General features: G+C 37.4%; 1 protein-coding gene and 1 long non-coding RNA gene across 9 annotated transcripts in view; one reads left to right on the top strand and one right to left on the bottom strand.

The window, feature by feature from the left end:
* LOC112619538 overlaps positions 1-22247 on the bottom strand; it is a 124057-nt gene that overhangs the window by 36339 nt on the left and 65471 nt on the right. The window lies entirely within an intron of this gene.
* The window catches only part of DDAH1 (dimethylarginine dimethylaminohydrolase 1), a 254705-nt gene that overhangs the window by 209140 nt on the left and 23318 nt on the right, over positions 1-22247 (top strand). For all 8 annotated transcript variants that reach the window (XM_025377503.1, XM_025377516.1, XM_025377522.1 and 5 more), the window contains 3 exons: positions 5237-5336; positions 12429-12502; positions 13467-13586. In XM_025377503.1, coding sequence (XP_025233288.1) covers positions 5237-5336; positions 12429-12502; positions 13467-13586 — 294 coding nt within the window. The remainder of the gene's footprint in view (positions 1-5236; positions 5337-12428; positions 12503-13466; positions 13587-22247) is intronic.

Here is a 22247-nt window from a genome sequence, read left to right as displayed (position 1 = left end):
CACACAGTGAAGTGAAAATGAGGATGGGCTCTGGAGGCTTGACTCGGCAAGTCAAACCTCCCTTAGCCTCAGTTTAATCAGATATAAAATGGGTATACTAATATCTACCCTTTCTACTTTTTGGAGTTATTGTGAGCATCACAACAAATATTCCATTTTATCGTCACTATATATTCAGAAGGTGTATCTGTCCCACTAGATTCATTTCACTGTGGCTTAAAAAAAAGAATTGTGGCCTGATTTGAAGAAAAGGAAAAAAAAACAGTTGACATCCACCAAATGTTTATTGAACCGAGATGTTATTCACATGAAAAAATATATGTGAAAGTGTGATACAACATTAAGCAATGTCATAAAATCAGCCAAGTGTACTAGCAAGTGGCCACAGTGACCAAAGATGTGCTGATTAACAAAGAAGATTAAAGTAGCATAAAGAAACAAAGTGTGGCCTTTTGAATAGGACCTTGGACAATATAGTAACTTTGATGCATCAGCAAGCTCCAAGCCATCTGTGCCTTGATGTGCCAAGACAACAGCTTCTTGAGCAGCTTCCTCAGCATTATCTACATGTCACACTCAACATTAAAAGGCAAAACAAAATCAGCAAAAAATTGGGAAATGAAACTATCTCACTACCAACAAAGCTATGTTGCTGCTGTTCAACTCTCTGGAGCCAGACAAGTGTAGGGATAGGATGATTCTATAATTTTAAAGCTCCTGTAATGTGATGAGTTACAAAGAAACCAGGAAAACTTAAGCAGGCATTGAAAACATAGCGGTGATAGTGGTGATAGCACAGCTTACAGCACATGGCAGAACTGTGGGTGACTGAGACATGTCAACCACAAACAGGCCAACTTTGAGGGCCACGTTTATTTCATAGTATCTGGCAGCAGAAACAGCTGAAGGAAAGCAGCTTGGCTAACAGATTGGTGCATATTCTTTAAGGAGCCACAGCTCAGAACTGTTCACCAGGCCCCACAAAGACATTCACAACATTTAGAACAAAGATGTGAAACATTCAAAAGAGGCATTATTGAAAATAAACAGCAAAAGTCAATTTTGGAAAGGGTCACCTGGAAAATATTGCTCTGAAATAAACAGTATTAAACTAACAGTGCTATAACAAGTTATGAATATAGCTTCCTACTAAAACTATATAAGGCTTTATTTTTGTTTTGTTTTATATTAGGGAGAGTTTTGGGGTTTTGGAGAGTTTTTTTAGTATTTTAGGTTTGAGGGAGATTTTGCAAGAACAAAAGGAAAACTGAACTTAAAAGATGTTTTATTTAATACAGAAAATTGTATTTTTTATGTTTTACTTGTTTTCGAAAGGTAGCCAAAATCCAAACAAAGGACTGAGTTAATTTGGGGCAAAACAGTAATATCACCAACTACTAGTTTTGAGCACAATATGCCAGGCACTGAGCTAGGTGTTTTACATGTATTATCTTATTTGTTACTCACATCATCCCTGTTAGAGAGAAAGCACTATTCCCGTTTGCAAGTCAAGAAACAGACTCAGAGAGGTGAATTTATCCAAGTCACATTGCTAATAAGTGATAAGGACTTTATTCTAATCCCTGGTTCTTGCCACTCACCATGAGGGTCTAAAGGGAGTGAAAAGAGAAGACAGGATGATGATGAGAACATGATAGGATGGAAATGAGAGCCATAAAAGAAGGAAAGAAGAGCGTAGGAAAGGGAAAGGTAAGGAAGGAGACCAGGCATTGAGAAAGAGAAAGAATTCTTTAGACTGATTGGGCCCTTCAGAATGGTGATATTCTCAGTGACCATGATCATTCCGTATCATTTTAGCTGAGGCTCTTTTGAGTCCTGTGGAACATGTTACCAGACAGGCCCACTTCCCACCTCATGTAGTACTTTCCAAGGGCTATTTCAAAGCAGAGGTTACACAAGAAATTTGCCACATGTCTTGACAGTTTCCAGGAGCTGGAAGGAAATCAGAATTGGATTATTTAAACTTAAATTTAAATGTATCCTCAATGTATGTGCTCTAACTGTATACTGGCTTTGCAAAAAAAAAAAAAAAAAATCTGTAATTTTAATTCACAGGAAAGCAGATGGGATCTGTCATGGAGGGATAAAACACAAGAAACATGTCCAAATGTAAGAACAACAGCTTTTTTCTTGTGCACCAATTTTACAGTACAAGTATCTGTCACTGTGTATACACAAGCTGTTATTCATAAAAGAAATATTCAGCAAATACTGTGTGACTTTTATGTACTTAATGACTAGAAGGAGCCTAAAAAGTTGATACTATAATGAATAAATACCCACTTTAAAGATGAGAAAACCGAGGCTCAGAATATTAAACAACCGGAGGACACTGGCTAATAAGTAGCAGAACTGGAAGCAGCAGAGGTGATCTGAAGCATCTGTGGCCAGAGAAGAAATCTATGCTGTGATAAATAGTAGGAGGAGAAAAATGGGGCAAAAAATGTGAGTCTAACATTATTTTAAGATGAAATCAAAGTGCATGTAGCATGAAAAGGGAGGGAAGAAAGGTCTTGTAAATTTTTTGAGTAAAGAATGAAAATTACTGTATATACTTTATACCCTAAGGCTTAAATTAAGTAAGATTGTTTTTCTAATTTGCCCTTTTTATTTCTAATTTTGTGGGCTAAAATGACCCATTCAACTCAGCCGTTGGAATTAATCCTGTTTGTCCTGATGGTTTCTCTGAGTAATGCTAAGTTCCACACTGCAGGGTTAGTGTCTCAATGAAAGGTGGGTGTGTTATTTGGTCATTTTTTTTCCTCTTGGAAGTTAATTAAGTCAACATTAACCATGGCCATGTAACCACAGAATGGGCAGTTTCTTGAAGGCCCATGGTTTGGATCTTTTCCTGCAAAAACTCCCACTTCTATAGTTATATTTAGTGTTCTAACTGCCTGAATAGCTGGCTTGCTGTGGACCCATGTGTCAAGCCTGTTTGCAGCTGAATTTGTCTGCTTCAATGGAACCTCAGTGCCAAGAGTGTGTGGTTCCCAATGGACAGCCTGCCGAGTTCAGCCTCTCATTTCTTCCCCAGAGATCTCCCTGGGGTTAGCATTGCCGATTTGATGCCGTATGGCCCTGCAGTTCTCAAAACTGTTTACTTGATGTTTACAATCTTTTAAAAACTTGTCCATGTGCTTAACTCTGAAAGTAATGTAGTATCATCAACATGTGTGGTATGGACCTATCCTGATGACTGTTTGTATAGATGTGATTGAATTTTTTTAAGTACTGCCCATGCACAAAAACTAGTTTTTGTTGTTTTTTTTTTTTTTTTAATGTGAGTGCAGCTGTTTTAATTTAACAAAAAAAGAAAAGAAAAGAAAACCACAAACATTTTATCCTCTAAAACTTTAATTTTCAAAGACATAGGACATTTAAAGAGATGTAATGTTTCTGAAACTGGTATATATCCCTACTTCTGTTCTCCTCTAACTTTTAAGAATTGAATACCGTTCCTCAGTTGAGATGTTGCATAGTTATATACAAACTTTTCAAACCAAAATTTATGTTACTGCTCAACTCCTTGTAATCTTTGAAATGTTAAGTTATAGTAGAAGCAGTAGCATTAGTAATAGAAACAAAAAGTAACTGTACATCTGTTCTCATGATCTCTCCCTAAGCTCAGTGAATTTTCCATGGACAAAGACAGCAGAGATGTCAAAAGGAAACAGTTGTGTTTTCCTGGGTTCACAGTAGCCCAACATGTCATGGTAAATATTGTGTTTGCTCCTTATTTTATGCTGTAGCAACAGTTCCACTTCCTATTACATAGGAAAACCTATCCTGCTGTTAAAAAAAAGGTCACTGAATGTATTTACTACAACATTAAGACCATTTTGTCCATGGAAATATTTTTTATTGTTCTGAGTCACTCCGGTTTGTGGAATTTTTACATGAGTTCCAGGACAAGGATGAGATGATATATTTATTTTACTTTGTATCCTCTTTAAATGTTTTTTGAATGCATGAATGTCAGGCTTGTTGTCAAAGTATTTCCATATTTTTATTACTTTAGAAGTAGCTCTGCTCTATTTTTGTCTCTTAAACTCTTCACTGACAATTCACACTGTGTACTCAGCATGCTGTATTTTGGCAGAACTACCTGCTTTGCCCAGTGTGATGTGATCTCTTGTTCCCTTAGCCCCTATTCAAGTCATCTCAATATATGTCTTTACTATCCTAAAGGTTTTGCAGACCTTTGAAAATACTGAAATTGTTTTGTTGAGCTGCTGGAGGGACTTGAATTAAATTGTGAGCTTCAATTTGTTATGTTTCACATTCATTTCTTATATTAAAGTCAGCCTCAATAGAAGTGGTCCTTAATTCAACCCAGAATATCTGTGTGCTTTAGACATGCCCTGGAATCACAGAAATTCCTGATATTTATTTTCAAATATTCATTGATTTGATTGTAATTGTTGAACTTGTTAGTCACCTCTAAGGAACTAGGTTTTAAAAGATGGGTTATCATATTAACTGTTTGAATATAACTAACACAGTTTCGATTTACAGAGAAGCAATGGATGTTTTGACATTTTAGAAAATATTTGAATAGGAAACAATGATTGTCCTATGGGTTGAGATTTCAAGTTACAAGTTATTGATATTCCTTCCATGTATTATACTGTGTGTGTACAATTCTGACTAAATGACTTACATAAGATTTAAAATGGAATCTTGCATTTTCTGGCAAGGGTAGGAGAATTAGGTGCTTTGCCTCCCACTTTCCTTGACTCATGTGCCCTAACTAGTCAGCCTCCAGTAGTGTGCTAACTGGTCAGACCACAACAGTCTCCTAACTAGTCAGCCTCTAACAAATGCCCTAACTTGTCAACCTCCAACAGTGGCCAAACTGGTCAGCCTCCAATGGTGCATTAACTGGTTGTACTCCAACAGTGTCTTAACTAGTCAGCCTCCAACAGTATTGTAACTACTCAGCCTTTCTACAGAAAAAAAAAAAAAATGACACTATATTGAGTCAATCTTACACTAGAAGGAAACAAAATAAGCAATTTCTAAGAGATCATTTATTCTCTTACAAATGATCATGACTGGTCATACACTATATATTCACAAGGATGGATGTATATGAGTGTGGATGTGTGTGGGTGTGTGCACATGAGCATGATTTAGTATTCAGATGTTTTGGATGGTTTTTTCTTGTTAGGAAATTATAGTATATTAATCTGAATCATTTTATTTTCAACAGGTTGACATGATGAAAGAAGCATTAGAAAAACTTCAGCTCAATATAGTAGAGATGAAAGATGAAAATGCAACTTTAGATGGTGGAGATGTTTTATTCACAGGTATAGTTGTATTTATTTTTTCTATCCAAGCATATTTTTAATACTTGGCTTGTATTTACTTATTTTATTATAGTTTTTTGTGTGTGTTTTTTGTTTTTGTTTTTGAGACAGAGTCTCGCTGTCACCTAGGCTGCAGTGCAGTGGTGCCATCTTGGCTTGCTGCAACCTCTGCCTCCCGGGTTCAAGTGATTCTCCTGCCTCAGCCTCCTGAGTAGTTGGGATTACAGGTGTGTGCCACCATGCCCATCTAATTTTTGTATTTCAGTAGAGACGGGATTTTACCATGTTGGCCAGGCTGGTCTCAAACTCCTGACCTCAGGTGATCCGCCCACCTCCACCTCCCAAAATACTAGGATTACTGGCATAAGCCATCGTGCCTGGTGTATTATAGTAGTTTTAATTACCAAAGTAATAGATGCTAAATGGAGGGAAATTGGAAAATACAGAAAAACACAATAAGAAAAAAAGACCTTCTATTCAAATATAATCACTTTAGTATTTAGTGTATATGTCTTTTTAGTACTTCGTATGTATACATTTGCATATTTTTACAAGAACATTATTGGTATGTACATCACCACTGTGTATCTTGCTTCTACTTTATTCTTCTTCAACATGAATTTATAAGTTTTCCATTGTGTTACTGTATATCTGGTTTGTATTTAAAAGATTCTTAATTCAAGATTAGTGTCATTTACAATTTTCTTTCCAGATGGCAAGGTGGATTTAAATAATTTCTATGCAGATTGACTTGGCTTAATGCCAGATGAATAATAGCAGAACTCAACAAAATATGAACAGCTAATATTATTATTGATCTAACTGGAATCAGTTTTTACAATGTGTAATGTGGCTACTAAAGAAATAGTAATTTTAGCATTTAACCTTTTCAACTCATTTATCATATAATTAGTGTTGTATAAAATCATGTGTAAAATCCAGGTCCCCAGATTCATTCTGGTTATACTGATGAGCAAGATAATCAATAGTAATTTTAATTTATTGTGAGAGTTTATTTTCCCAGACATGTCAGAGAATACATTTCACCAGTGTAGCCCTGACAGCAAAGGGTGGTCCTCAGGGACTTAGGAATATAGCCCCAAGTGACCCACTGAAAGCATGAAGCTACTTGGAAGTCTAATATTTTGGTTGATGTGAATTTTATATTGAATCTCATATATACATATAGCCAAGATATAGCCATTTTTGTTTTAATATCAAAATAATGTTTTGCATTTCTTACCTTTGGACATAATGAATGTTCCTGAAGAAGGAGTGTTTATCCTGTGACATTTAAGTAGTTCTTTGCTAAGTGTCACATACTGTAGCTATGGGTGAGGCCACCACGTTGCCAGCTCTGGGGGCGCCATTCTTGTTAGGGATTGTATGAATAGTATGCCCTGGAGTTGTGTACTGCACCTGTGCTGCCACTGTCACATGCAGTGGTCCATCTCTGGGGTTTGGTTTGCATGCCCATTGAACCCTGAGAACACAGAACGAGGAGTCAAGAAGGCCTACGCTGCATTCTTAGCGCTGGGTGTGTCAAGCAGACTCAGGCATTCTTTGAATCTGCCTAGTAAGTTCCCCTTAGAATATTCTTTGTGTCATTGATGGCACTTTCATTCTTTTTGACAGTACAGAACAACAGCCTGTTTCTCTAACAAAATAGGCTTTTGTGAAAAGTTAGATGTGTAAATCACACTTCCTTACAATATAACTCTTTTTTATCAGAAATAGCCATGCAATGAATAACTTATTGTAAGCAGGTACTGTTAACATTTGAAATATGGCTTAACCAAGCTATGTTCACAGCCATTTAGTTATTTTAGCAGCTGAGCCAAAAGACCCCCTAAAATCTCCTCAGTGTGAAAGTGCAGCTTACACTAGGAATCTCTTCTTTTGGTCAAAGGTCTTTCCCTAGCATCTCAAGCCTAGTAGTTCTGACCTGTCTTCAAAGTAGGTACTAAGCATTTAGGCTTGCCTTTGATACTACCTGTAGACTTTTATTTTTTGTATTCAATACTTAAGTGGATGTGTTAATAGTTACTTTGTTCAAAACTGAGATGATGTCGGGATATCTTTACGTCCTTGGCACCCCATTCACACCTAATGTGTGGTCCTGCCTTCTATTTTCTACTTCTCACTTTTCTTTTATTGTGGTTAAACATACATAACATTTGCCATTTTAACCATTATTAAGTGTACAATTCAAGTGGCATTAATTACATTCATAATGTTGTGCAACCATTACCACTCAATTTTTGGATTAGGAAGAGTTAGATAAGAAATAAGGTCTGTTACATTTTCTATGTGCTCTGTGTCCTCTTTCCTCTGTAATTCAAAGCCTCATTAATAATTAATCAGGAAATGGACAGAAGGAAAGCTGCTTTCCAAATCCTGTTCCTGCTGGGAAATCTGTCAGTCAAGCAAGCAGCTACTGGCAAAAATTGTTTCAATCCCATTTCTCTTAAAAAGACAGCTACTTACCTCTACTTTTATTTATTTTTGTGAAATACAGAATACATTTAAAAAGTTATAAAATATTTATGTATAGTTTAAAGATCAATAATAAAATAAACACCTAGGTGTCCACCTCCTGACTTAAGAAATAGAGCATTGCCAGGACCATAGACGCTCCTGGGGTCCCCAGTGACAACCAGCCTCTCCCCCAGCCTCAAGTAACCACTGTCTTGAATTTTGTGCTAATTATTGCTTTGTTGTTCTTTGAGTTTTGCCTCCATGCATGTATTCCTAAAGTGTATGCTGTTTTAGTTTTATCTTGTAGTTTTACAAAGCTACAAGATACCTTTATTAGAGTCACATTATATGAACTCTTAGGTGATTTTTCTACTTTTGATCTAAGTTGATGTGTGCCGCTATAGTTCATTTTCAATGTTGTGTAGTTCCCTGTGATAAGAATACACCATAATGTATGATTAATTTTACTGCTGATGTGTTTTTGGATGTTTTCCAGTTTTTGTCGATTATCTTCAGTGTTTCTATGTACATTCTTGTGTGTCTCCTGGGAACATATACAAGAGTTTCTCTAAAGTAAACACCTGGAAATGAATTTCAGGTGATAGAGTAAACTCTTTTTTGCATCACTGAAATGATTATATGATTTTCTTCTTGAATCTGTTGATGTGGTTAATTTCATTAATTCATTTTCTGATATTTGACCAGTCTTGCAACCCCAGCATTAAATCAAATTTGATCATGATTTATTCTCTTTTTAACAGTGTTAAATTTCGTTTGATAGCATTTTGTTATGACTATTGTTTTTGTGGCCTATAATTCATATTTCTTGTTATCCTTGTCTGGTTTTGGTAAAAGAGTTATGTTAGCCTCAGAGAACGTATTAGGGAATATTTCCTCTTTTTCTATTCTCTGGAATCAGTACTATTTGAATTATGTATTCCTTAAACTTTGGAAACAGGCTCTTGTGCCTTCTTTATGGAGAAATTTTGTGACAATTTAGATTTTCATGTAGTCGATTAATGATTATGTGACAATTTAGATTTTCCTAAGTCAGTTTTGATGAGTTCTATTTTCTAAGATTTTATCTATTTTAATTTTTCAAAATGTTGGGTATAAAGTTACTTATATTTTTTAATATCTGTTTAAGCTTCACAACAACTATAGCTATATTATCTTTTCATTGGTAATGTTAATTTATGCCTTCTTTCTTTCTTTGCCAGAAGGTTTGCTAATTTTATTAATCTTTTCAAAGGACCAACTATTGGCTTGGTTGAACTCTTTCTCTTGAATGTTTCTTTTCTGTTTCTGTATTTCCTTCCTTCATATTTCTTTCTTTTTATTCTATTATCTTTTTTTCTACATCTCAAGTTGGAATTTTATCTAATTAATTTTAGCCTTTCATCTTCTGTAATGTAAGCTTTTAAGGCTATGTAACTTGGCCTCCAAGTACTACTTTAGCAGACTCCTTATTTTGATATGGATATTTTTGTTATTTCATTTTTTTAAATGTTTTCTAATTTCTACTGTGATTTCATCTTTGATTCATTCAAAGGTAATGATGTTTTTTTAAAAGAACTTATTGGTCATTACTGCAAGTTGCTGGAACACTAACTCATAACTCCAATAATTTATATGTAAAAGACAGACTGAAGCATTTAGCTTTTCTCTCCTTTATGAATTTTATTTCAAGTAGACCAAATACTTGAGGAGAGATTTTCTTTTTAGAGGTGCAGCCAGTAAATGCAGATTCCTAGTAAAAATAATGGACCTGTGTGATGATCAACAAATGATATTAAAAGTGTTATATGAAAGCTTGACAGGAAACTTTATAATGAGGGAATCAGGCTGATGCCACTTGAACCCACAGTAGTCCTGTTAAAAGATATATGAATGAGCATCTAATTAATGCCTGCTTACTGAAAATACAAAGGATAAAGGAAAAATTTAAATGCTAAGTTATAAGAGGAAGCAACCAGTCAAAGCAAGAATGTAGGATAGTCAGTAGGAAAAATGGCCTGGTTTCTCCTATAAATGACTGAGACAGGAAGGGGAAAAACAAAAATGTGAATTGGCATAGAAGAAAATGACACAAAAGACATCAAAACAAATTTAGATGTCCATTTCAGTATTTTAGTTGTTTCCATCAGGAAGATTATTTAGGAGCTCTCATCCAACATACTGCCAGAGACAGAAGTCCAACCTACTTTGAAGAGATAAGCAGCATCCTTCTCTTTGTACTTTCCCATCACATCTTAGCCTTTGAACACCTTAGTCTTTTAAAATGGAAATGGTATGCATTCCACCCTAAAAATGTGTTACATACATAAATGTGGAAACTTTCATCCTCCCTTTGTTTCTTGGAAAATAATTCCACATGAAATGTGGGAAAACATATTCAGAGAGAAATCAGTATTTTTTTTTATTTTTTTTATTTTTGCCTCAGAGTATTATGTTTTTCTTAAAAGATTTTCTTAAAAGTTATAAATAAATTAATTTATAAACCTATTTTTATCTTGAAAGAATTAAGGAAACTTGATATTTTTTCATTGTAGCTATTTAATAAAGTACATAATACTTTTTTCAAGTAAAATACCTCTCCCTGAGTTAAATTTTGATCTTTGTATAGTGAGTTTTCTTAACGGACAACACAATCATACCATTACCCAAAAAACTGTCAGTGTGCCACAAAAGATTCCTGTGTCTGCCAACAACATAAGCCCTTGGATATTGTCATAACATCACCTGACCTATGTCATTTGCCCCTTTATAAGGACATTATGAAGATAAAAGTGATAATGTTTATAAAATCTATCAAGCCATTCCTTCTGCATGGCTACTCTTCTTATACTTTACCATAATACTCTGAGGCAAAAAGATACTAATTTCTCTTTGACTATCTTTTCCACATATTATGTGGGATTTCCATAAATAAAGGGAAGATGAGAATTCCCACATTTATATATTGCCTAACTCCATACTATAATTATTTGCCTATAACTAAGAGACCATTTTTATCTAGTGCTTTGGCTTCTGAGTAGAAAAACTGCTGAATTTCAGAACAGTCAAATAAGAAGGCAGTTTCATCCTGCAGAAATGTTGTATTTAGTACATAGGTATCTTTTGATGTTTTGATTTCAACCATATGGATGTATAGTTTCAAAGACAGGGCTCTTAGAGGTCAGACCTGAAGACCAGTTAGCACTTAACTCACTTTCCCCAGCGTGTTTCCTCAGGCCTCACATGATCATTTTGTAAGAAAAGAATCCGAATTTATCAACAATGTCTAGTATTGTTATTTTAGCGAAAAAAAAAAAAAAGGTAGTAAATTCTCACTTAACAATGTTGATCGGTTCATGGAAACTGTGACTTTTAAGCGAAGTGACATATAACAAAACCATTTTTACCACAGGCTAATATAAACAAGAGTTAAGTTCCTCTGGCATATTTCTAGTCACAAAAATATCACCCAGCTTCTAAATCAAGACCCAAAACACTTACAATATTAAACATTGAAATAAATGTCAGCCATAGGCACATTTTTTTAAATTAATAAAAACAAGATAATTGCCCAATTTTTGGTCAATTAGTGAGTGACAGCAGTTGTGGTGGTGGTGGGTTAAATCAGGGAATAAATGTTTGCCAAGCTAAAATTGTAAGGAGCCCCTCCTCCCACCACACAACTCAAAACAATCACAAATATGGTGGGCTCATTGAGCACTATCCTACAACATTGTTTATTGTTGTACATTTGTATGATTATTGGATACTTTATTACAATCATTTGTATCCATTCATTTTCTAACCCACTTCTTCCAGTTCAGGGTCATCGAGGGTGGCTGGAGGCTATACTGGAAGCTCAGGGTGCAAGGTGGCAACCTGCCCTGGACAGGACACCGTCCCATCATGGCACACACACACACCCACACTTGCTCAGACTGGGACCCTGTAAACGTGAAAATTCACCTGCTGTGCACAGCTCTGGGATGTGGGAGGAAACCCATGCAGGCCTAGAGAGAATGTACAAACTCCATGCAGACCATGGCCCCAGCCCAGAATCGATTTTTTCTTTTTCCTGATCAAAGTTGAGCAAAATGATGTTATTTGAGGAACTGTTGTACTGTTAAGTTGTCATTGCTATTACTTAATTTCTGACCAGAGATTACCAATATGTTTAACTGTATTATTGCCTAAATAAAAATTTCATTCCTTGTGGTAAAATATACATAACATAAAATTTACCATTTTAACCATTTTTAAATGTACAGTTCAGAGGCATGAGCATTCACAATGTTAGGCAACCATCACCACCACGCATCTCCAGAACTTTTTCATCTTCCCAAACTGAAACTTCCTATCCATTAAACCATAACTCCCCATTTACCCTTCCCCATGGCTCCTAGAAACCACTATCCTACTTTCTGCCCTTATAAATTTGAAAAAGTTTATTCTTAAGGGCAGTAGTTTGAAATCATTTTTTGTAGTCTCTTTAGTGAAGCTGTCCTCTGTGGTAAGAGAAAACTGTGTGATGCTTTAAAGTCATTATTTATAGATAAAAGAAATGATGTACAGTCCCTGGTGCCACCCGCTCACTATGTTCCATGACATCTATTATAGGCAGAGAATTTTTTGTGGGCCTTTCCAAAAGGACAAATCAACGAGGTGCTGAAATCTTGGCTGATACTTTTAAGGTAGGTAAAAGGTAGTTTATGCCTGGCACAAAGCAATTACTTAATACATAATCATAGACCCATTGAATCAATATCATGAGTAATGGTGTTTACGCTTCACTGGCTTTGTACAATAATTCGTAATATTTGTACATTTACTAGAAGTTTTATAAGCTATAAAATTCAAATTCCTCAATAATTCGGCTCCATTGGGCTACCACAAGAACAACAAAGTTAGCATGGGCATTTTCTGTCTTCTTCCAGTGTATAATTATACAGCCACCTGGCAGATGTTCCTGGAATAATCAACAACTTAAAAAAAAATCTGGAAGGCCAGGCGTGATGGCTCACGCCTGTAATCCCAGCACTTTGGGAGGCCAAGGCAGGAGGATTGCGTGAGCCCAGGAGTTCCAAACCAGCCTGGGCAACATGGCGAGACCCTGTCTCAAAAAAAAGAAAAAAAAAAATCTGGAAACCCAATTGACTCTTATGAAATACAGATTTTTTTAGATTGGAATCAGGGGTCACCTGTGCTTGAGTGCCTGCTGTGTGCTGGAAACCGTGCTAGGTGTTGCACATACATCCTCTTAAGGTCCCGCTATTGATTATTAATAGATTGGCTCTCTGCACTGCATAGGAAGGGATATAACTCTCAAGATGCTCCATTCCCCGTGAGGATGTGAGTCTCCAGCTGAGCTACTGTTTACACGGGATATTCAAATACACCCTCCCAGAGTAGCCCACTCCATAGATCAAACAGCCAGCAAAGATGTTGCAGCAGTCACACATCTGGTGACTCCGCTCTCTTCTTAGAAGCAGTCTTCATTTAACTAGCAATATCCAAACCTGTGGGTCCCAGTTTTTCTTCCAAATATTCAAGGTCCCTGACAGCCTTCAAGGAGTAGGTGTAGTTCAGGGAAGTTTTTAATCAGTTTTAGAATTATTCTGCAATACTAAACTGCTTGTTTTTCTATTGTCCGTGTAGGACTATGCAGTCTCCACAGTGCCGGTGGCAGATGGCTTGCATTTGAAGAGTTTCTGCAGCATGGCTGGGCCTAACCTGATCGCAATTGGGTCTAGTGAATCTGCACAGAAGGCCCTTAAGGTAAATACAAAACTGTGCTCCTTCTAAATGCAGTGGGGGTGCCTGCCACAGGGTTTTTCACATTCTCTCTGCAGGGGGAGTAACAAGCAGGGTTGGCAGAGAGAGAACAGGCAGGTATTGGAGCTTCTGTGATGTGCACTATTGTGACCTCACATTCATTAGAAGCCAGGAACACCTAAGTGTAGGAAGAATTCTTCACTGGTGAACTGTTCTTAGTTACATACCAGATTTCCTAAAAAAGGCCATGATTCAAAATAATAAACACCAAACTCATCACCATTATCCCTCAGGGGAAAAGAGGGCATGCCACCAGATAGAGCTCCTTGTAATGTTTTTTCACTTAAGTTGGAGAGTTGGTGCACAGGGTTTGTTATATTATTCTCATCCTTTTGTTGCATCTGGACTATTTCATAATAATCTTTTAGAAAGCCCTGATTCAGAAGTACCTAAAAAGCTTAATTTCTTCATTTGCATTTGGAATAATAACATTTTAAGACTGGAAATTTCCTCATTTTATAGATAATAGACTTGCCAGAAGAAAATTAGACTTGCCCAGGTCACACAGCTAAATCAAGAGTGGAAGTCATTGATAAAGAAGATGAACTTCTGTTACAGCGCAGTGCTTTCCCTTTCCTTCTCTGTAACTTCAACCCCGTGAGATGATACGGACACCCAATAAGGATAAAGACTGTGTCTGTTTTGCTTATCATTATGCTCCTTTGCACTTGGCCCACAGTGGGCCCTTAATAAATGTCTGATGAAGGGATGAATAAATGAATGAGAGAGATGGTATTATCTCCATTTTGCAGATGAGAAAACTAGATCAAGTGACTTGCCCCAGGTCATAGTGCTAATACTAAATGGTGGGTCAGGACTGCAGCCCCTTCCTCTCAGCTGGTCCTGCATACCAGCATGCATGACTTATTAAAGGGCCAAAGCCGGAAGTTCCTTTTAGACAGCAAATCTGTGGGCCCTGAGGCTCGTTCAGGTTTTTTCTCTTCTACCTCAGTGCCAAGCGTGGTTGTTTGGCTGGGAAGCAATCATTGCCTTGAGCTAAATTTCCCCTCTGTATTATCTGCCACTCTTTCAGCTAGCTCACCTGGCCTTTCTTCCGCCTCTTCCCAAACTGTATCTTTGATTCCGTTTCTAAGGCTTTTATTAATTATTGCTGAACAATCTGTCTCAGAATTTGATTTTTATTGTGGTGGCTTTTGTTCATTTACTTTAGAGAATGTCTTTTGTTCTGCTTCATCTGGAAGTTCATGTCAACTTCCTGTATATAAAAAAAGCTGGTGTCTTGAAAGAAAACATTTGATAAATGGTGTCACTCAGGAGGTGTAGGAAGATGATTATTCTCCTTAGGTACTGTGGTATCTATCTGTGGTAGCAAGGCTGGTCTGCATATGTCTGAGATCGATTATAAGATGAGAGGGTTTAAGCTGATCTATACCTTGCATTTGTGTGAATTAGCAGAAAGAACTCCTTCTGGGTGGACCAACTAGAAAAAGTGGCCCCTTCTGCCATTCTGGGTAGACTAGGTCCCTAACTCAAATCGTTTGGTCCCTACCTCAGTAGGTCTCTAACTCAAATAGTCTAGCGAGACTAACACATAACAAAATAAAAGGTAATCAAATATGACTAATTAGCACTACGTTATATGATACAGGCCCTAACTGCTCTTCAAAGTTCAGAGGAAAAGGAGGAGCTCCCTGAGGCCTAGATATTCAGAGAAAGCTTTGTAGAGAAAATGAGACTAGATGTGAGTCTTGAGGGATGGATGGCATTTGACAGGGTAGAATTCAATGAGAGAAAATTACAGGTGGGGACATGGCATAAGCAAAGACTGAGCAAAGTGAGCAAACCAACTCAACTCATAAAGGAGTTTCTAGTGGGTTTCTAGAGGTACAAGTGGAAGGGGCAGGTGAGGTCTGAAGAAGTAGGAACTTAACAGTGAGGAAGACAAGATTATCACCGTGAGGGAGCAATCTGGGCCCAGCAGGTCTTTGAGGAGAAAGCCCTGCATTGTTTCAGAGATGTTGGACCAACATTGGAAAACGAAGACCCTGCAGTTAGAAAAGAGGACCACTGATGACCTAGGGAAAACAAAAAACCCAAGCCCTAAGTCCTATTGCATGGCTTGGCAACTCACTCCTATTTCTCTCTTCATCTTTCCCTTCCCATGGTCAGATTCTCTCAGACCACATCTCTTAAGGGCATCCTATGAAGCCTTTATAGTCCTCCTCCCTGTAGAGTTCATTCGAGTTAGTGTTAATAATGATGTTCCTTTTCTACTTGTCAGAACCTATAAATAATCCTCAGTAGCTAGAAAGGCATTCGTTGGAGATTGCATTTTCCATCAGCAAATGTACTGCCTAAACCACAGGCCTGTGGATTTGGTGACTGCCCACCTGCCATGTTTCTAGCATCAAAAATGTCCTGTTACCTTATAGTGAAAATAAGAGGACAAACTGATCTGGAGAATAATGAGCTCTGCCTAAGGAAATAGTCACAGGTTGGAAATGGGTTGGTGAAACTCAGGTTTGGATGAACTCAGCTGCTTTATTTATTTGAGAGTAGTTTGGTTTCTATATTACAACCATCAATAAAATTAATAATGGGTCAATTATTAATTGCTAACTACTAGCATAGAAATATAAATACTCCATGTTATTATAGACAGGCAGGAAGACAGAAGAATAGATACAAATATATCGCTTACAAGTGATAAAAGTGTGATTGGTTTTGTTTTTCCCATTTTACAGTTCAAAATACTGAGACCTGATGAAATAATCATTTTGAGTGGGATCTTACAGTTCCAGAAACAAGTTTCCTGGACCCTGATTCCCCTGGCCTCAGTTGCCCACCCCACTCCATACTAAATCTTCTTTTTTATTTAGAAAACCTTTTCTAATTATTTTGCCATAGATTGATTCTAGCTGAGCTTGTCTGCTCCTTCCGTGTCTCTCCACCTACCTCCTGACTTTCCATTTTTTGTTGGTATCCAAGATCTGAGCAGTCTCAGGAAAGGTGTGAGTTTGGTACCAGATATTTATTTTTTCCCTTGTAAACCTTCTTTCCTCTGTAGAGAAGTCCAGCATATTACTTAAACAGAGGTGAACTGTGCCTTCCTGTGTTACACACTGAAAGCTTGATTACTTCTCACCTCTGTCACTGCTCTTTGAGTACTTGGTTCCTTCAGAATCTACTTCTTACATATTTAGGTAAAGCTGAGAGCCCCAACGGTTTCTGGGTGGTTTTATTGCATTTGAAATACTTTGTAATGGGTTGCAATCTGCTCTTGGTTAATGAAGTAGATTCTTATGGAGATAATCATCTTGCCAGTCGAGATTATAGTAGATTTAATAGTGTATGCATTGTATATTTAAATGAAATCATGCATCTAGGAAGAGCTTAGCAATTCTCAGCTAAAAAGCCCAGAACACATTCATTCATTCATTCACTCATTCATTCATTCATTTAAGATGGAGTCTTACTCTGTTGCCTAGGCTGGAGAGCAGTGGCTTGATCTTGGCTCACTGCAGTCTCCACCTCCCAGGTTCAAGAGATTCTCCTGCCTCAGCCTCCTGAGTAACTGGGATTACAGGCACCACGCCCAGCTAATTTTTGTATTTTTAGTAGAGATGGAGTTTCACCATGTTGCCCAGGCTGGTCTCGAACTCCTGACCTCAAGTGATCTGCCTGCCTCGGCCTCCCAAAGTGCTGGGATTACAGGCGTGAGCCACCTCGCCTGGCCTCCAGAACACATTTAATACAGGGTACCAATCTAGGGAAAGAAGAAAGGAAGACATTATTACTGCATTTTACCATCCATATGGCAAAGTTATTAGAAGTTAGTTTGGTTTGAACAAATGCTAGATACCTAACAGCAAATCTGATCCTAGAAATACTTTTAGGCCAAATTAGTTTTTAGAGCAACCTGCATTTTCTATAGTTTTTCTCCCGACTTTGTATCATCACCTTCATACCCCTCTACATGTAAAAAAAAAAAAGCAATGTAAGATAAATTAATTCATACACAGGCATTAGACCTGTTTGTACTCTTCCAGAAGGAATGTTTGCCTTCTCTAAGATGAGAACTCCAGTTATTCCAAAGCTGGAAATGCTGCTCAAAAACATAATTTGAACAAAAGAAGCCAACCCCCAAAGAATACATATTCTAGCCTTTCATGCACATAATTAAACAAGAGGCAAAGCTACTCTCTACTGTTAGCTGTCAGAATAATATTTTAAGAAGAAGGGAGGCAGTCATGGTCCAGAGGGCCACTTTGTGTGTTATACTTTATATATATACTTTATATATTACACTTTGTATGTTATACTTTAATTTTTTAAAGTTTAGGAAAAATATATATGTTACATTGTTGGAAGTAGGCTATGATTGACTTGCAGAAATAATTCTCCAATAACTAAGTGTGCCTAACTCCTAACCCCCTGCTTTACCATCTACATGATGCCTGTCTTTTCCATAGACTACTCTGTTTTTATTTTTTTTTTTTTAAGGAGGAAAAAGACATAAGAAAGAGTAAATCTATACCACATCTCACCTTGTTCTATTTCTAGATCCAAAATTGCCTTCTTTTCCAAAAACCTGGATTAATTACATGCTATCTTCACAGGAGGAGAGATTGTAATATCTGCCCTCAGGAGGGACTCACAGTAATTCTCAGTAATGATTTTTAACTTGACCTCCTTGGTAGCATTCACTCTTCCAGTCAATTGGAGAAAAAAAAATTTTCTTAAGAAAGGAAAGATGAAGGGAGGGGAGGGGAGGAAGGATGAAGGGAAAGAGGGAGGGAAGTCAGGGGAGGTGGTAACCTTTAGCTAAAACTTTCCTGAAACTGTTCAGAGGAGGAAGCTGCTGACCCCACCTGGGAGGGACTGCAGCACGGACCAGCTGGGGGACTGTGCCATCTGCTGGCTGGGCAGCAGCAGGAGCATCCTCACCTTCCTAACCCCGTGGGAGAGCAGTTTTTTGTTGTTTTGTCTTGTTTTTGTTTTCATTTTTTTCATGTATTACATTTGTGTATGTTTATGGGATACAGCTATAGTTTTCTTTGGTGGACTTTTTTTAAATTAGTAATTCTGTTCTTTTGTATCACAATAAATTATTACCTAAAAATACTTTTAATAAAAATACTACAAGGACGTGGTAAGAAAATAATTATGAGATCACCACTCCATTTTTTGTGCCTTTGTCATGTAAATGGAGCTTAAATACAGTATGTGGTTTTTCAATAGACTTGTAATTTTAAATTAAAATGCTCACAATGCATCTCAATGGAAATGTCTTTTAGGTTTCTTATCTACTTCCTGAAATAACTAACTGAGTTTGTAAGATTCCTTGAATGAAGACAAGAGCTGCTTTGTATTAAATTGCATAGCACACAGCCTGGTTTTCTTTTGAATGACTAACTGTATAATAGAGATCACTCAGACTGTATTTCCTCTTGTTTTGACTCAGCTGCAGCATTGCTTTTATGTCCAAAAATGTCCATGTTATTTTATAGATGCATATAAAAATGAAGATGGAAAAACCCTTAATGTGTTTGGATTTTGTATGTTTTTTATTGCCTGGAATTTCCTTTAATGACAACTAGCAAAACCCAAAAGACAGAATGAGAACTAACTCATATCAGCAGGGTGATTGAAATGGAAAAATAAAGACTTCGCATTTTTAGTTATTGTTGTCACAGGGAATTATAGTATGTAGCCACAAGATTTTCCACTTTGGATCTCTGCTATGAAAGGCATACTGACAATCCCATTGTAGGTTTAATTTTGTCTTATTATCTGGCTGTTGTATTCACCAGCTCCACAAAACAATGATTTTTTTAAATCTGCCATGCGTGTATTAAGAAATTAAAACACAAAACCAAATAGCCTCTGAATTTTTAACAACTGTTTATGCTCCCTTTCCTGGCAGCAGTGGCCTCATCTGACAATATTCCCAGAGCTGTATGCCAACAAGGCTAGGGTGGCCAAAATAAAATGTTTTGGCATAATAAGCCAATAAATAATTTGAAGCTATGACACCAAAACAGCCATGCTGAATTTTAGCATTAGTCCCAAGGCAGGAAGAAGGCAAACTTGGCCAAGTAGGAGAAAGGGAATAATGTGCCTTTTTTTTTTTTTTTTTTCTTTTGGGCTTTCAAGAACATGTGAAAGGGGAAAGGGAAGAAATTATATTTAAAAGTGCCGTTCATCCTGTCCACTATATACTAGACCATCAAAAAGTATTAAACTGACTCTATAGGATATTGTAGGGGTAATCATCTGTTGGATGGTTGGCCACATAGCCTCATAAGGGGCCTTTCAATCCAAGACTCTAGCTTCTGAAAGAACAAGTCTTGTAAGTGACCTTAAATTACTGGTTCCTAGTGAGAAAGTGGTTTAAAGTCATCTGAGTAGCTTTCTGAAAACACTCTACCCTGGGTTTATCGCAGAAAATGCTCATGTTCTGAGTCTGGTATGGAACCCAGGCATCTGCATTTTTTAAAAGCTCCACAGGTGAGTCTAATGCACAGGCCAAGTTGAGAGCCACTGCTTTCAAGGATACCTGCAACTTCCAAAAGTACCTAGCTTAGAATCCCGAATAATGTGCACCTGAAGAAGCCAACCTTTTTTCATATAGGTGCAAAATAACATATCCCGATTACATTATCAGTAAAAGTAAAGAAAATATTCAAATTAAAGCCATAGAAAGCTAGAAACTTCTTAGGTTTTTCCTGCCCAGAATTCAACATTGTATAAACTTGAAATATAATACCTAACTGGGTAATAATTTGGATGCCATGATTTAATCCATTTGACATGCTAAAATTCCTCATTAAAATATTCCAAGTTACCAAAATCACTAATGTTATCATTTTCTGAGAACAGGAAGCTTGCATTTGACTCATGTTTCCATACCTCCTCCCCCAACACACACACACACACACACACACACACACACACACAGAGAGAGAGAGAGAGAGAGAGAGAGAGAGAGAAACCTAACAACAGGACCTGATCTTACTGTGTGAAGATATAGCCAAAAAGGGGGGAAAAAAGTTAAACTTCCCACTATTACTGATATTAGAGAATACCTTACTTTTTAAAATAATCGTATGTTGATTCTACTAAAGAAGCATAATTGCCTACAGGTTCAAAATGCCCATGAGGACAAAGCAGAGAACTTAGAATCCATTTCATGGATTGGCATTATGGCTTTGCCTCCAGCTCTCCCTGTGTGACCCCTATCTCCTATACTCGTTCTCTTCTTGAAAAAACAAAGTTGAATCAGCCTCACTAGGAATTGAAAGTGTTGTTCCTTCCCGTTGGAAATTTCATAACAGCCAGTCAAGGTGAAATACTGTGTCTTAAACCTAGGATGGAGTGAACAACTACTTGGCAAAAAGTAGCAACCATATAATTATAAAGCACTAGCGGTAAGGATTATTTTAGAGTGGGCTCACTGTAGAATCTATTAATGTGATGTTGTCCTTTCAGTGCCTGGAAGTGATGGAACATCTGTTTTCTGGCGGGTTTTTTTTTTTTTTTTTTTTTGGCTCTGTCGCCCAGGATGGAGTTCAGTGGCGCAATCTCGGCTCACTGCAAGCTCCACCTCCCGGGTTCACGCCATTCTCCTGCCTCAGCCTCCTGACTGACTAGCTGGGACTAGAGGCGCCCGCCACCACACCTGGCTGATTTTTTTGTATTTTTAGTAGAGACAGGGTTTCACCGTGTTGGCCAGGATGGTCTTGATCTCCTGATCTTGTGATCCACCCACCTCGGCCTCCCAAAGTGCTGGGATTACAGGCGTGAGCCACCGCGCCCGGCCGGAACATCTTTGTATCTGTTTGTGCTTAGCAATGTTTTTATGCTTGTTTGAGGAAAACCACAGAAAGATTCCAACTTCATTCTGTTTTCTTAGAAGAAGCTTCAGTTACATATATAACTATTCAGTTGGATATCTAAAAAACATAATTTTCTAATTCATACCTAAAACTCTGATAGGAAAAGTAGCTAAGATTTTCAAAACCTCTTATTACTGTCTCTTCTCCAAAAAGACTTTTAAAACAGCAATTGAAAAGACATCACAGTGGTAAGATTTACTGAGCGGCAACTATTAATATATGAAAGATACTATCCCAAGCACAGGGATACTGAGTCGGATGAGAAATGATCTCTGCCCTCAAGGCTGCTCCCATTTAGTTGGAGCAACAAGAGAGAACATTAAAAGATAAAAACTGTCACCGTGCAACACAACATAAGTGCCTAATAAATGGTTCAGGGTCCTAGGAGAGGTGGTAGGAGTTCTGGAGACGGAGTGATCAACCAGAAGCAAGACTCCAAGTCTGAGTTCACCTAAATGAACGTAAGCCATAGTTGGCACAGAAGAGTGGTGGTTATTACAAACAGAACAGTCTGGGGGAGTGTCTACAGTATAATCAAGAGCCAATGGCTGGAATGGGGGCTGTATGCAGGGAAACAGAGAGAGAGAAGGTCAGAGATACAAGTTGGGGCTGCTTCAAATGATCTTGGCCAATGAAACTGGGGTTTTCTTATCTGTGGGCTGTGGGGAACAACACAGATTTTTTTTTAGCAGAGGAGTAGAAGCTGAAGGTGTTTTTTCAGAAAGATCTGTCTGGCACGGTTCCT

Source organism: Theropithecus gelada, chromosome 1, assembly GCF_003255815.1.
Source record: "Theropithecus gelada isolate Dixy chromosome 1, Tgel_1.0, whole genome shotgun sequence".
NCBI classification, from domain to species: Eukaryota; Metazoa; Chordata; class Mammalia; order Primates; family Cercopithecidae; genus Theropithecus; species Theropithecus gelada.
This window is presented reverse-complemented; position numbering and strand designations above follow the sequence as displayed.